We start from the raw sequence: 14,162 nt of genomic DNA, 5'->3' as shown, positions 1-14,162 counted from the left end.
AAGATCAAGCTAAATCTACTTAAACAAAATTGAACCAAAGGAGTGTCATATGAGCTCTCTGTAACAAGGTAAGGAAGAGACAAACCAGAAAGTCCAAAGTGTAAGTTCTAAAATAGGATCATCATTGTTAAAAACAAACATCCCAGGATTCCCTCTCAAAAGTAGGACTTCACTCTTCTCTCCCACCAAATATGGGAAGCCATTGCCATCAAGGTAATTGATCAACATCTTGCAACCATGAAGCTCTAGAGACCCAGCAGTGTCCGTGCCAAACTACAATGATGCCACAATGACAGCATGCTGTGATGACCTTCAAAAAATGTTATTATTTACTTGCGGTTGAGCTTCTGACACAAGTGTGTAATTTATAGCGGCTGGTTGATCATACCTGCTTTGTTATTTGTCCTCTTGAATGGATATCCAGGTAAAGGCATCCCTCCATGAAAGAAAACCTCACCTGTCTGGCCAGTAATAGAAACCTCAGCACCAGAGATGCTTCCAAACAGCGGGCGAATCATAAAGGTGTATCGCTCCCCCAGATGCAACCCAGACACTTGATGGGATGTTTCTGATCCAGGCAATGTTCTTTGTACCTCTCCTCCCTCTGAAACAAAGGAGGAAAATGACAGAGGATTAGACAGATAATTTCACACAGGTGTAATAATGCAGATAGTGAGTCTCATGATATACTGGCTTGTATGCTCATTAATTGGTCATAATACTGCTATATCACACTGCTGCTGTGGGAGCCTCCGTTCTCATGGTCTTTTGGAAGCTGGTAAAAATCTGGCTCTTCTGGATCTTTGGGGATTGACTGCAGAGTCATTGGAACCAGGGATTTTTGTCTGATTTATTAACATTCTTTATTTAATATTAATACATGCAAACTACCTAGAGTCTGAATGGATTGAGGAATTGAAAGAAAGTGTATAAATAAGAAACCCAGTATTTTTTATTTTTTTATTTTAATCCCATTTATATCCCGCCCTTCTCCGAAGACTCAGGGCGGCTTACAATCTAAGCACAAATCAAATGTGCTTAGAGTATGAATAATTTTATTTGATATGTGCTTATATCTAAGCATGGGACAAGATCTTTTACCTCACAACAACAGTCCTTAAGGATAGATTAGGCTGATAAAGAGTGACATGTGTAAAGTCACCTGGCGAGCTTCCATTACTGTGTGAACTAAAACCTGGGTTTCCCCATTCGTAGGCCAATACCTTGACTACTACCCCACAAAACATTGTGAAGGGAAATCAGAGCTCCTTGATGACTGAACTCCTGGAGGAAAGATGTGATGTACATCAAATACGGGACCAACCTCTTGGAGATTTCCATGTGAGAAGATAGCCAGAAGCCCCAGGAACTGGAGTCCAGGACAATGTTACAGAATCCTTTTGAGTATCTGTCACCTGGAAATTGGCCACCCGGCCCCCAGCTGCTGAAGAAATAAAGATAAATATGGGAGAGGTAGTTTGGTCCTTGACAGTGAAAGAAAAATCTAGAGAAGCTCTTCACAGGAAGTCACACTGACAACCACACATAGTAGATGTCACACTTGTGATCTATTGTAGAACTATGGTAGTTCCTATCATAGTTAGAACTGGTAGGTACAAATGGGATACTATTTTCAACACAGGAAACATTTGTTATGAAGTTAAATGGGATGATTTCATTTGAAGGTAAATGGCCTAAATCACCCATAGTAGTTACTTTGAGAAAAAAACCCTGAGATTTTTAGTTAATCCTTGACTTACAAACATAATTGGGACCAGAATTTCCATAGCTAAGCAAGGCAATTATTAAGTGACTTGCACCTGATTTTATGATCGTTTTTGCCATAACTGTGAAACGAATCACTGCAGTTAAGTGAATCACATGGATGTTAAACAAATCTGGCTTTTCCGATTTGAGTTTGTTTACTGGAAGCTGGCTGGGAAATGGTGATCACATGAATCAGGACATGGCAACCATCATAAATAAATGCTAGTTGCCAAGCACCCAAATTGTGATCACATGACTGTGGGGGATGCTGCAATGGTTTACGTATGACAACTGATTATAACTCAGTTTTTTAGTGCCATTGTAACTTCTAACACTAATAGTTGCAAGTTGAGGACTACCTGTATTTATTGCTCTGCTTTTGCTGTTTCTTTGACCCTTTGAAGGTCTTTTGTGCATGCACAATGTAGAAGCCATTTATTTAGAAGCAGACTGGCCTGTCTTGATGCTTGGGAGGCGGACTACATTTCTGCCAAAATAAAAGATCCCATCCTTTCTGATGCTGAAAGCAGAGCACTGAGGTGGAGGGCATGAGCTTTTTTCAAATCTGGTATCTTTACACCAGAGATAGGTAGTATAGCACAATTATATACAAAACTAATGTTATTATCTGTTACACATTGGCTTGAATATTATGCTAAAAAAGTGGAACTGTACATCAAAATTAAGTTAATATGATATAAAGGTAAAGGTAAAGGTTCCCCCGCACATGCGTGCTAGTCGTTTCCAATTCTAGGGGCCGGTGCTCATCTCCGTTTCAAAGCCGAAGAGCCAGCGCTTGTCCAAGGACGTCTCCGTGGTCATGTGGCCGGCATGACTAGATGCCAAAGGCGCACGGAACGCTATTACCTTCCCACCGTAGTGGTCCCTATTTTTCTACTTGCATCTTTACTAACTGCTAGGTTGGCAGAAGCTGGGACGAGTAACAGGCGCTCACTCTGTTACGCGGCACTTGGGATTCGACCCGCCAAACTGCCGACCTTCTGATCAACAAGCTCAGCGTCCTAACCCACTGAGCCACCGCGTCCCTTTGTAATATGATATACAGAATAATATATACTGTTATAGGTGAAAAAAGTATCCACAGCTGAAGCTCTGCTTCTTAAATTACCTTCTTATGTGTTCTATCAACAAGAGTGTGGGAGAAACTGCCTAACAGCAACATTCTGGAGTAGCAGTCAATTTGGGAGTTTTCCCTTTAAAAGCTGAGACTAATATCTAGACAAGGTTACACTATTATTTGTTCGTCACTTCATTTTAGGTGATACATCTTTAAAGAAAAATATATTTTTCTTTGTTTTTTTAAAAAGGACAGTATAAAAACTGTTCTTTAAAAAATGTTTTAAAAGGGAGATGCAACAGCCAATGGAATTAAATATCATGAAAGAAATGAGAGACCCAAGAATCCACTGATCTCTGGAAATACTGCAGAAGCATCTTGCCATTATATATTAGATAAAAATATAATTTCTCTAATCTGCATGAAAGAACAACAAAGCTCTAAAGCAAGGCTCTTAGCTGCAAGAAAACACAATGATTTCCCCCCAGAATTTGGAGGAATTGATAGATGAAAATGAACATATGCTGGGTTAAGAGATAAGTAAATTAAAACATTCCAGAGGCAGAACCTCAGAACTGATTTATCTTTGTGGTCTCTAATTCTTCTTACAAATCAAATTTACAGCCCATATATAAAAAGGAGCTACTCTAGCAACTTTTGTGCTGTAGACTTTTATTTCTGGACAGCAAGAGGGCGGGTTACCAGTGGTGGCAACAATGGCCACAGCTTCACTCTCCCGGTTGCCAATCAGACTCGTGATGAGGATATTGTAGCGCCCTCCTGGCTGCAGATCTTCAATGACATAGGTGCTGATACGGGCTGGCAACAGCTGACTCCTCTCGGGCCCACCTGTCCCATGTAAGAAAGCCAGTTAACTTCTTGGACAACGGGTGGCAAAGATAGAGGAGATATATATAGGAAAATATATATATAGAAAGGTATATAGAGGAAGTGTTGATCACCTGCAGGCCGCCAGGTGAGTCGGTAGCCTGTGCTCCCTGGTGCTGGGTTCCATTCTAGTTGAATACGGGTTTCTGAGGATTCAGTCACACGCAGGTTTCCAATCGGTTGAATTGGGATTGCCGCTAAAAGGAAAAATATGAGGATTAACAGTGGAAAAGAAGCCAGGTAGTCTGATCTTTAACAAAGATAAACAGATACTAAAGAACTAATCCTCTTATGAAACATAGATGTGTATCTTCAGTATGAGGTAAAAATAAACTTTTCTTCACTTTAAAATTGCTATCTATATCTTTCATGAATAATCACTGAAATATTGCCTTCTTATTCAATAGCCTGAATAACCAACTTATGTGATGAGACCATGTATGGCAGCCTATCTTCATATATCTGGACAGTATTTTCAGAAATTATTTCTTTAGAAAATCTCTATGGGGTTCTTTGATTCTGAGGATATCTTTAAAGAAAATGCAATTTATCAATGAGGGAGAATTCAGTTTTCTGAATCTGGAACCACATATTATCAAATATTAAATATTGGAAGCCAAACCATTGGTGTTAATTTTCCAATTTGGGCAAGTTTGGAATATACATATATAGCACCATTGGTTAAATGGATAGTATTAGGATCTAAACACACTAAAACTCTAGCATGCCTGGAAACAACTATGTCAATTGAAAAATTATGGAATATCTAATAAAAGAGATTTGAGCCTTTTCCCATGCTAATCTGACATTATGGAGAAACTGAACTTTAAAAATTGGGAAAAAGAGGACGATATGAAAAAAACTGAATGGAAGCCAAGATACTGACTTTGGAGCAATCCATAGATGAAAATGAATTTTTAACATATGCTGTGTTAAGAAATAAATAAATTAAAACATTCCAGAGGCAGAACCTCCTTTATTCATAGTTTGTGCCCTCAGAGAATTTCTCTAAGGATGACAAGTGCAGCAACAATATAATGCAGGGTGTCAAATACCATTAGGAAGTGCCACATAATTTCCCTCCAAATCTTAGCAAAGAAACCAAAGCATAATATGGCTAAAATTCCACCTACAACTTCAAAAAGCAGACTAGTAGTAATCTGACACATAAATATGGACGAATAAGTCTTACGTGTTGTGACAGTAATAGACACAGGATTTCCTTCACGATTCCCAATCAGTGCTGTGACTTTTACAGTGTAGCTGACTCCTCCTTCCAGGTTTTCTAAGTCAAAGGAATTGACGTTTCCCAAGACCAGTTTGCTGCTTTCAGGTCCCCCTTTAAAAGAAGAGAATGTGACCTTGCTAGTGAAAGAAGAGGACCAAAGCCACGCAAGGTTATTATACACAAATAAGTATAAAGCTTGATCACAGCAACAGGAAGCCTTTCTTTTCTCTAATTCTACATTTCCTTTCGGCAAACAAGACAGCCTGAAAATCTCCAACTTTGGCCTCAAAATCATCTGTATTTTTGATTTATGACTGCTTTGTTTTTCTACTCCTAGAACTAAGATGGACAAATTAAGACTGCCCTGTAATAGGCATTCAGAATGTGTGTGTGTGTGTGTGTGTGTGTGTGTGTGTGTGTTTGTGTGTTTGTGTGTGTGTATTCAGGTTGCTTTTAACATTCATAGGTTTTTTTAAAAAAAGAAAACTTAAATCTTCATTTTCTTAATAAAGCAACGATGTCAATTATTAACTTTTCAAGTCCGATTATTGCAAGGAAACCAGACACAGAAGATCAATAAACTTCGGCAGCTTCCTTACCACTACGCTGGCTCCACACCACTCGATATGCTGTAGCCCCTGGAACACCAACCCAAGAGATGCGTACCACATTGCCCCTGGACTCAAGGACTCTGAGGCTGGTGACTGTTCCCACTGGATCAAAGCCTTCAAGGCAAAGAACAAAAAGGGATGATTGGTAATAGGATTCTCAAGGTGTAGCAAAAAGGGCAGAGAGGTATGCATTGTCTCATGCACCACCAGAACTGGTCTCACCTGTTGTAACTGTGGTGGTAGCTGAGGTTCCTTCTCTGCTGCCAACTAAGGCTGAAACCTCAATTAAATAGACAGTTCCAGGCCTCAGACCATCAATGGTATAGGAGTTTATATCAGCTGGTAGGACTCGAGAGATCTTTTGACCTGGAGGAGAAAAGGTGTGTTCAGGATGGAGGAAACAGATTACTCATACAAGGAAGAAAGCAGTGAATGCTCACATCTTAAAACCACCAGAGAGCACAAATCAGCCAATACATGCTTCCAAGCTAATAAACAATCTGGAACTCAATCACCCTTTTGCATGTCACCACATTTTGTACTCTCATTCTTTGATTAGAATTTGTACTCACAAAAATGAATATCCTGAAGAAAATGTGCACTAAAATCCCTTGATTAGCAGAAATTACAGCAAAAGTTGTTTTACATATGCTGACATACAGTCTGCTGCCTTGAGCTTCTGAAGAATAGGTGGAATATAACAAGTAAAATAAATAATATGTATACTTTACTAACCAATTTCTTCCTTTATTTGAGTTTGTAGGAATAGCAAAACATGCATGTTGCAGAAATGAAAATTTCTGCAACATGCATGTTTCTGGAAAATTTACTGAAATGTTTGCCAAGAATAAACTCGCACTCCAAAAATTCAAAAGTTAAAACAAAACAAAACAAGTGCATTCCTGTGGGTATCTGCTTACTCAAATCTGGCATCTAGGAAACCAGGATTTTCACATCTAACCAGCAGTCTATGCATGCTACAAAAACATTCTATGACAGGATAAAAGTAAATAATTATGTTTGCAATATAATGAAGTATTGTATTTCATTGTGCAAAACCAAGTTCCATGTGCATAGAAGGAGAAACAAGGAAGGAAACACTGTTGTCTTAAAGAATGCAAACAAAAAAAAAAACAGAATGGAAAGCAAAAGAATCAACAGATGGCCAGCAACAGGGTGATAGATAGTATATTACATAATACATTCCCTAATCTGAAAGGTGAAATCACAGCTAACATACTCCAGTCCCCAGAGTTTCCTGTTAGCTAATTAATTTTATTCCTGACAGATTCAATAATGAAAATCAGATCACAAGAAGATATAAAACACAGATGCCTAACTTTTAATTTCTTTTCTGCTATCATACACAACAGGAAATCAATATTAGAAAATTTTGTTCATGAGATTCAATGCTCTGGGATTGTTTTTATCAGTAGGTTAACTTTATTTTCAAACTGTCAACTGAAAGTGAAATATTGACTTTATCTGATACAAACATACCAACTAGGTGGACTACATCAAGACACAAAGTCATTTCTTCATTGGTTATTACAACAAAGACAAGAAGGCTTGGAAGGGATATAAACTACTATATTGTACTTCAGGGGTCTTCAAACCTGGCCCTTTTATGATTTGTGGACTTCAACTCCCAGAATTCCTCAGCCAGCATGGCTGGCTGAGGAATTCTGGGAGTTGAAGTCCACAAATCATAAAAGGGCCAGGTTTGAAGACCCCTGTTGTACTTCAATTGTACATGTACAATTAAAGACTTCAAGAGGCTGTTGCCTCTTTATAATAAAACGTATTCCACAGATTGCTAGACGACAACTAACCTCTAAGGATAAAATATCCAATTTAATTTTTCTATCTGAACTTTTGTTGCATTTTATAATCCCCCAATTTACTCAGAACTGACAGGGAGATGAAGCAAAACTTATCTACATATCATCTAAATTTCTTGGATGCAATTTCTCAGGGTGTGGAGAAGGAGGACGGCGAAAGGGACTGATGAAATCTTTCAATTTTTAAATCTTCTAAGAAACAATGAGAAAATGTCAAAATATGCCACACACACTGTGCAAGAAACAGATTTTTTGGCATCCAGGAAAGTAGAAAGCTGAAACTGAGCTAGCCTTCTCTAACAGCAGTGCAAGTTTCTCTTAGAAAGAAAGTTATTTTTTTTTGTAATTATTCATCTTGAAGTAAAATATATATTTAGTCTTACGTATATTAAGGCTGTGTAGTATTTGGAATCATTTGAAGCAGAAAAGATGCTTTGGAGCATATAGCACCAATTAGCAGCTCCTTAAACCAAAAATATCTTCATTGGGGTGGCCTACAGCTATGGAGAAAAGATGTGTTGTCCCAGGAAAAGATGCAGCTTTTTTGAGAAGCTGATGACATGTCCTATATAAGCATCCCTGCTCATTCTAGAACACACACATACACACAAACACACACAAGAAAAATAACTCCCAAATTCAATTTGACTTATTTTTGTGCATATATGATAGTATCTGTATATTCCTTGTCTATTTGTGAATAAGCCCATTTGCAGATAAGCTGCTTTCGGATCTTTAACCACCTGTACCCCCCGTGGAAAATTGTGAAACTTAAAAAAAAATGAAAATTTTGAGGGTTGCACATTTTTCATGGTATTTTGATTAAAAATGTGAGTTGAGTTGGCTTATCTTCAAATGGGATTATACACAATAATAATGTAGACCGTATGTATGTGTGTTTATAAAATTTGTTATATAATTAAAATTTTCTCAAAGGGGAAAATCACTAATCCTGTTTTAACATGTTTCGCTTTGGGATAAAAATCCAGTCTGTGCTAATGAATGCTTGGAAATATTTTAATATTAAGAAGAGCCTTTTGCTTAGAACTGACAACTAACTGCCTAAATAGTTCTGACCTGCAAAGAGATTAGCTTGCTCAGAGACACAGGTAAGCTCTAGCATCTTATCAGATTACTAGTGTTTCCTGTTCTAAAATTATTTGGCTATGGCAAAGTTTTAAAAGCTTATTGGCTTAATCTCTTGAGTCCATTGATTTGCCTCAGTGGCAAATGATCTGTTTTGTTTTGTTTTTTAACAGGAAGCCAAAAAACAAAAACAAAAACCCACAGAATATTTTTAATTCATAGGCAAGTGACAAATTCTGCCCCAATGCAAAATCAATTTGAAGTGAATTTTCACTGAAGTCCTTAGAGAAGTGAAGCTTAAGGTCAAATTAAAGACAACTCCCAGTGTCAGCACTGGGGGAAAACATCTATCTTTCAGAAGGATCCAGTAGGAAGGCTGTAAATTTCAGAACCAAGCTTGACTGGGTTTTATAGATATTTCAAGTTGCTTCAAAGTCACATGGTCTGCTTGCCACCAAATTGGTATTTATTAAAACAACTCTGTAGCATTAGAAGAGGCTTTCAGAGAAGGCCTTTCTCATCAAGACAGCCCTGTCTCATTCATGGAATGAAATGCAGATAAGGACATCTTCTATTTGTTACTTTTCAGTGTTTTATCCCAATTTCTTCCATATATTTTTTCTTTCCAAGAAAAAGCCACTTAGGAGGAAAAGCTAAGCACAATGTGATTTGGTAAAAAGCCCTCCAATAAGAAGCATCCAAATATCTCAGGATCTGCATTTTGTTTTCTTCCATACATGTATTGCCTTGACATCATGCTGCCATCCACACTTCAATACTTAGATGGAATGAAATCCAAGTACGAACAATTTTGCAGTTAGAATGCCTTATTTTGTGACCTGTCAATACTCACCCTCTCTCAATTGCCATGTCACTTTATAGCCCGTGGCCCCAGGTACCCGATTCCAGGTAACACGCAACTGATTGGGCCCGGATGGAGCTGCCTCTAACTTGGTGATGCTGCCTACAGATGGAAGTTCTACAAGGTCAAGCATGTAGAAGACAGAACGATGAGTACAAACCATTCAAAAATAATGACAGTCACCATTATTTAATATACATTATTTCACATATAGCATTTAGAGTTGTTCTTCTTGAAGACTTCCTCAAGAACCTGTGCAACCAACCTGTCAGAGAAGGAGGAATTCTTTACACTCTCTAGTGAGGAGCTGAGGCTGGAACATCCTACTTTACTTATAATTCTCAGCTGCTTTTATCTGCTTCTCCCATCCTGATCTTTCTGAAGAACCAGGATAGGAATAAATGCCAAAGACTAATATTTCACAATTTCGAGAATTTAACAAGAAGCTCAGAGATGCACAGTTGAAGCAACCTAAGTTTTAAAAGACATCAGAAGGAGCACAATCCTGTCTTGTAACTGCTGCATCAAATCTTACTAAGGTTTACTGCTAGGCCTTTACCAGCCATAATGACTGTGCTGTGCTGAAGAGGTTTTAAAAAAAAGCTACAATACAGTTGTCAGGAGAAGGAGGTAGCATTGGCTTCAGAACAGAACGCACCAACTTGGAAAGTAAGGGTGGCAGGAGTGCTTTCTTGGGTGCCCAACTGTGTTATTATTTGTACCAAGTACGTGACACCCTCCTTCAGATCTTGCAGTTCAAAAAAACTCTGGTCTCCAGGAATTCTTCTCGTTTCTTCCGATTGATCTGAAACAAGATGCAAAGGAAGCAAAATCAACCTGTGATAATACGCAAAACTTTAGTTAATGCCACAACCCCATATCTCTGTGTAAGTCGGACAAAAACATTATTTTTCAATACTGGGTTACACACTCATCTTCAGAGCTTTCATATCATTATTATTTTAAAATTTTTATTATTACCGTATTTTTATTTTATTTGGGGGGTTTGGGTATTGTTTTAATTACAAGCCACCTAGAGTCATAAATATGAGAGGCAAGGTTATATATGTCAAGTAAAAATGTAAGTGTGTGTGTGTGTGTGTGTGTGCATCTATGAGTTTGTATGTCCCTGAAGCACTTTCATTATTTCACACCCAAAGGTGCTTTTTCCAGGAGGCAACTCGACTTTCTTGTTTTCGTTTTAGTTTTTCCCCAGTTTTCTCCTGGAAAAAGCACCTTTGGGACAACCATGACCTGGATGACTGAAAATCTCCACAGACACTATTTCACGCTATTTTCACTTGGACATCCAGTTGATCCCTGTTTCTCTCCACCTTATTGTCCCTCAAACCTCGGGCCGTTTCCTCCCACATTCATAAATGTAAGGGTTGCAGTTAAAACGATGCTCAGCACTAAAGTGAATTGCTCTTTTATGTGAAAATGACTGCAGACATACATTCACACCCCGGAGTTCTGTTACAGTACTAGGAAGTGGAGAGATACATTGCATTTGTTTATTGGATAAATGTAAAAATTGTGAGAATTACTAAGTATCAAGGTTTTCAGAAATTGTGCTTTTTTATATAACGGGAAACCAAGAACCAACAGTGGCTTGTTATTGCAAAGCCCAAAACAAAGAAACTAAATCATACTGTGGCTAAGTGCAAACCTGACCACTGAGCTACTATTAATTAAATAAAGGATATACAGTTATATCCAAGCTAAATATAACTACTGCTGGACTGAAAGCACAAATAATTAATGGTAGCACTTAAAACAGTAAGCACTGTTTTCACAGATCCAGAGATCATGGTCAGTGGCCACTAATGCCATTTCCGCCATTCCTTACTGGATGAAAGCTATACCCAGTAATCACTCATCTAACCTTTGACTTCATTCCCCCCCCCCCCGCCTTTCCTCTTAGACTTAGACCTTTAAAGAACTCCAATTAACTCTGCTGTTTCCTCTCATTTTGCTTCTTCTCCAAGTGACTCCCTGTTTCAAATTCCTTTTATCAACTGCTTTTCTTCTTGGGGCCAGTTACTCTGTTCAGTTCAGCCTGTCTCACAGAGTTAACAACCTGCCTCCAGAAGCTGTGGATTCTTCAACACTGGAAGTTTTTAAGAAGAGACTGGACAGCCATTTGCCTGAAATGGTATAGGGTTTCCTGCCTGAGCAGGGGGTTGGGCTAGATGACCTCCAAGGTCCCTTCCAACTACTACTACTACTACTACTACTACTACTATTATTATTATTATTATTATTATTATTATTATTATTATTATTATTATTATTATTATGCTGTTTTGGGGAAAACAGGAGAAGGGAGCATTTATGTATGCATCCTCAAGTGATACAGAATAAAGCAGGATATGAAAGAGGGAGGGAGAGAGGAAGAAACCAGCATGGCTGCATTAAAGAACTCTCTGACAAATTGAAAGATAAAAAGGGCAAGTATAGAAAGTGGAAAGAAGGGCACATAACTAAGTCAAAATATCAGCAAATAGCCCGAGCCTGCAAAGAGGAAGTGAGGAAAGCTAAGGCTCAAAATGAACTAAGGCTTGTGACCAAAGTCAACAATAACAAAAAAAGCTTCTTTCAACATGTAAAAAACAAGAAAAAAGTGAAGGAAATGATTGGTCCATTAGTGGGTGAAAGTGGCATGAAGGTGACAAGCAACAGGGAGAAAGCAGAACTATTTAACTCGTTTTTTGCATCTGTCTTTACACAAAGGGAAAAAACAGACCAACCTATCAAAAATAGTGCCATAAAAAACAGAATAGAAACACAAGTTAAGATAGGCAAGAAAATGGCAAGGGAGCACCTATCCACCCTAAATGAGTTCAAATCACCAGGACCAGATGGATTACACCCCAAGGTTTTGAAGGAACTGGTGGATGCGATCTCAGAATCATTGGACTATATCTTTCAAAGATCCTGGAGCACTGAGGAACTACCAGAGGACTGGAAAAGAGCTGATGTAGTTCCCATCTTCAAAAAAGGGCAAAAAATGGATCCAGGAAATTACAGACCTATCAGCCTGACCTCAATACCTGGGAAGATTCTGAAAAAGATAATCAAACAACAAATCGGTGAGCACCTAGAGGCAAACAAAGTCATTATTAAAAGCCAACATGGGTTTGTCAAAAACAGATCATGCCAGACAAATCTTATTGCATTCTTTGACCAAGTGACAAAATTAGTGGATCAGAGGAATGCTGTGGATAATTTACTTGGACTCCAGTAAGGCATTTGATAAAGTAGATCACAACCTACTACTTGATAAGACAGAAAAATGTGGGTTAGACAGCATCACCACCAGATGGATTCATAGCTGGCTGACCCGTCATACTCAGTGAGTGGTCCTCAATGGAACTTCCTTTACATGGAGGAAAGTGTGTAGTGGGGTGACCCAGGGCTCTGTTCTAGCCCAGTGCTCTTCAACATCTTCATCAATGATTTGGACGAGGGGATAGATGGGGAACTCATCAAATTTACAGATGACACCAAGCTGGCAGAAATAGCCAACACTCCAGAAGACAGGCTTAAGATTTGAACAAACTGGAACATTGGGCGCTATCTAACAAAATGAAATTCAACAGTGAAAAAAGTAAAGTTCTACATTTAGGCAAGAAAAATCAAATGCACAGGTATAGTATAGGTGGTACCCTGCTCAATAGTAGCAACTGTGAGAGGGATCTCGGAGTCCTAGTGGACAATCACTTAGATATGAGCCAGTAGTGTGCTGCAGCTGCCAAAAAAGCCAACACAATGTTAAGCTGCATAACAGAGGGATAGAATCAAGATCACATGAAGTATTAATACCACTTTACAATGCCTTGGTAAGGCCACACTTGGAATACTGCATCCAGTTTTGGTCACCACGATGTAAAAAAGATGTTGAGACTCTGGAAAGAGTACAGAGAAGAGCAACAAAGATGATTAGAGGTCCGGAGGCCAAAACATATGAGGAACGGTTGCTGGAATTGGATATGTCTAGTTTAATGAAGAGAAGGACGAGGGGGGACATGATAGCAGTGTTCCAATATCTCAGGGGCTGTCACAAAGAAGAGGGAGTCAAGCTATTCTCCAGAGCGCCTGAAGGCAGGACAAGCAGCAATGGATGGAAACTAATCAAGGAGAGAAGCAACCTAGAACTAAGGAGAAACTTCCTGACAGAACAATTAATCAGTGGAACAACCTACCTCCAGAAGTGGTGAATGCTCCAACACTGGAAGTTTTTAAGAAGAGACTGGACAGCCATTTGTCTTAAATGGTATAGGGTTTCCTGCCTGAGCAGGGGGTTGGACTAGATGACCTCCAAGGTCCCTTCCAACTTTTATTATTATTATTAATTATTAATTATTATTATTATTATTAATTATTATTATTATTATTATTATTATTATTATTATTATTATTATTATTTTGTTATTGTTGTTATCAGACTCTTCTATATTCCACCTCCGACTTGAAAAATGAGATCTCCCCCCTTTTTCCTTCACTAGATCCTTTTCTGATCTAGTGAAGCTTGACTCCTCTTCAATCAGAATTATCCAGACATGCAGAAGGTCCTTACCCTGAGTGTTGATAATCACCAGTTTATAAGCTGTAGCCCTGGGAACAGGAGTCCATAGCAGCCGAATGCGACCCACTCCCACTGGTACCATGCGCAGGTTTGTTACGCTGACCACTAATGGTGGTCCTGCCACAGATGGGAGAGAAAGTAGGATTAACTGGAAGCATGTAATAGATGGCTTGGGCTTATAGGGAGAAACAGTTGAATAAGTTCTTGAAACAA

At 38.6% G+C, this 14,162-nt stretch overlaps 1 protein-coding gene across 1 annotated transcript in view; it reads right to left on the bottom strand.

Moving 5' to 3' along the window:
• Positions 1–14,162, bottom strand: part of COL7A1 (collagen type VII alpha 1 chain) — a gene marked incomplete at its 5' end in the record, with an annotated part of 122,196 nt that overhangs the window by 86,796 nt on the left and 21,238 nt on the right. The window contains 10 exons of the mRNA XM_081319072.1: positions 458–604; positions 1,325–1,444; positions 3,548–3,694; positions 3,808–3,930; positions 4,926–5,072; positions 5,561–5,686; positions 5,795–5,938; positions 9,353–9,478; positions 10,020–10,166; positions 13,941–14,066. Coding sequence (XP_081175198.1) covers positions 458–604; positions 1,325–1,444; positions 3,548–3,694; positions 3,808–3,930; positions 4,926–5,072; positions 5,561–5,686; positions 5,795–5,938; positions 9,353–9,478; positions 10,020–10,166; positions 13,941–14,066 — 1,353 coding nt within the window. The remainder of the gene's footprint in view (positions 1–457; positions 605–1,324; positions 1,445–3,547; positions 3,695–3,807; positions 3,931–4,925; positions 5,073–5,560; positions 5,687–5,794; positions 5,939–9,352; positions 9,479–10,019; positions 10,167–13,940; positions 14,067–14,162) is intronic.

This window comes from Vipera berus (assembly GCF_964194415.1).
Source record: "Vipera berus genome assembly, chromosome: 2".
Lineage (NCBI taxonomy): Eukaryota > Metazoa > Chordata > Lepidosauria > Squamata > Viperidae > Vipera > Vipera berus.
This window is presented reverse-complemented; position numbering and strand designations above follow the sequence as displayed.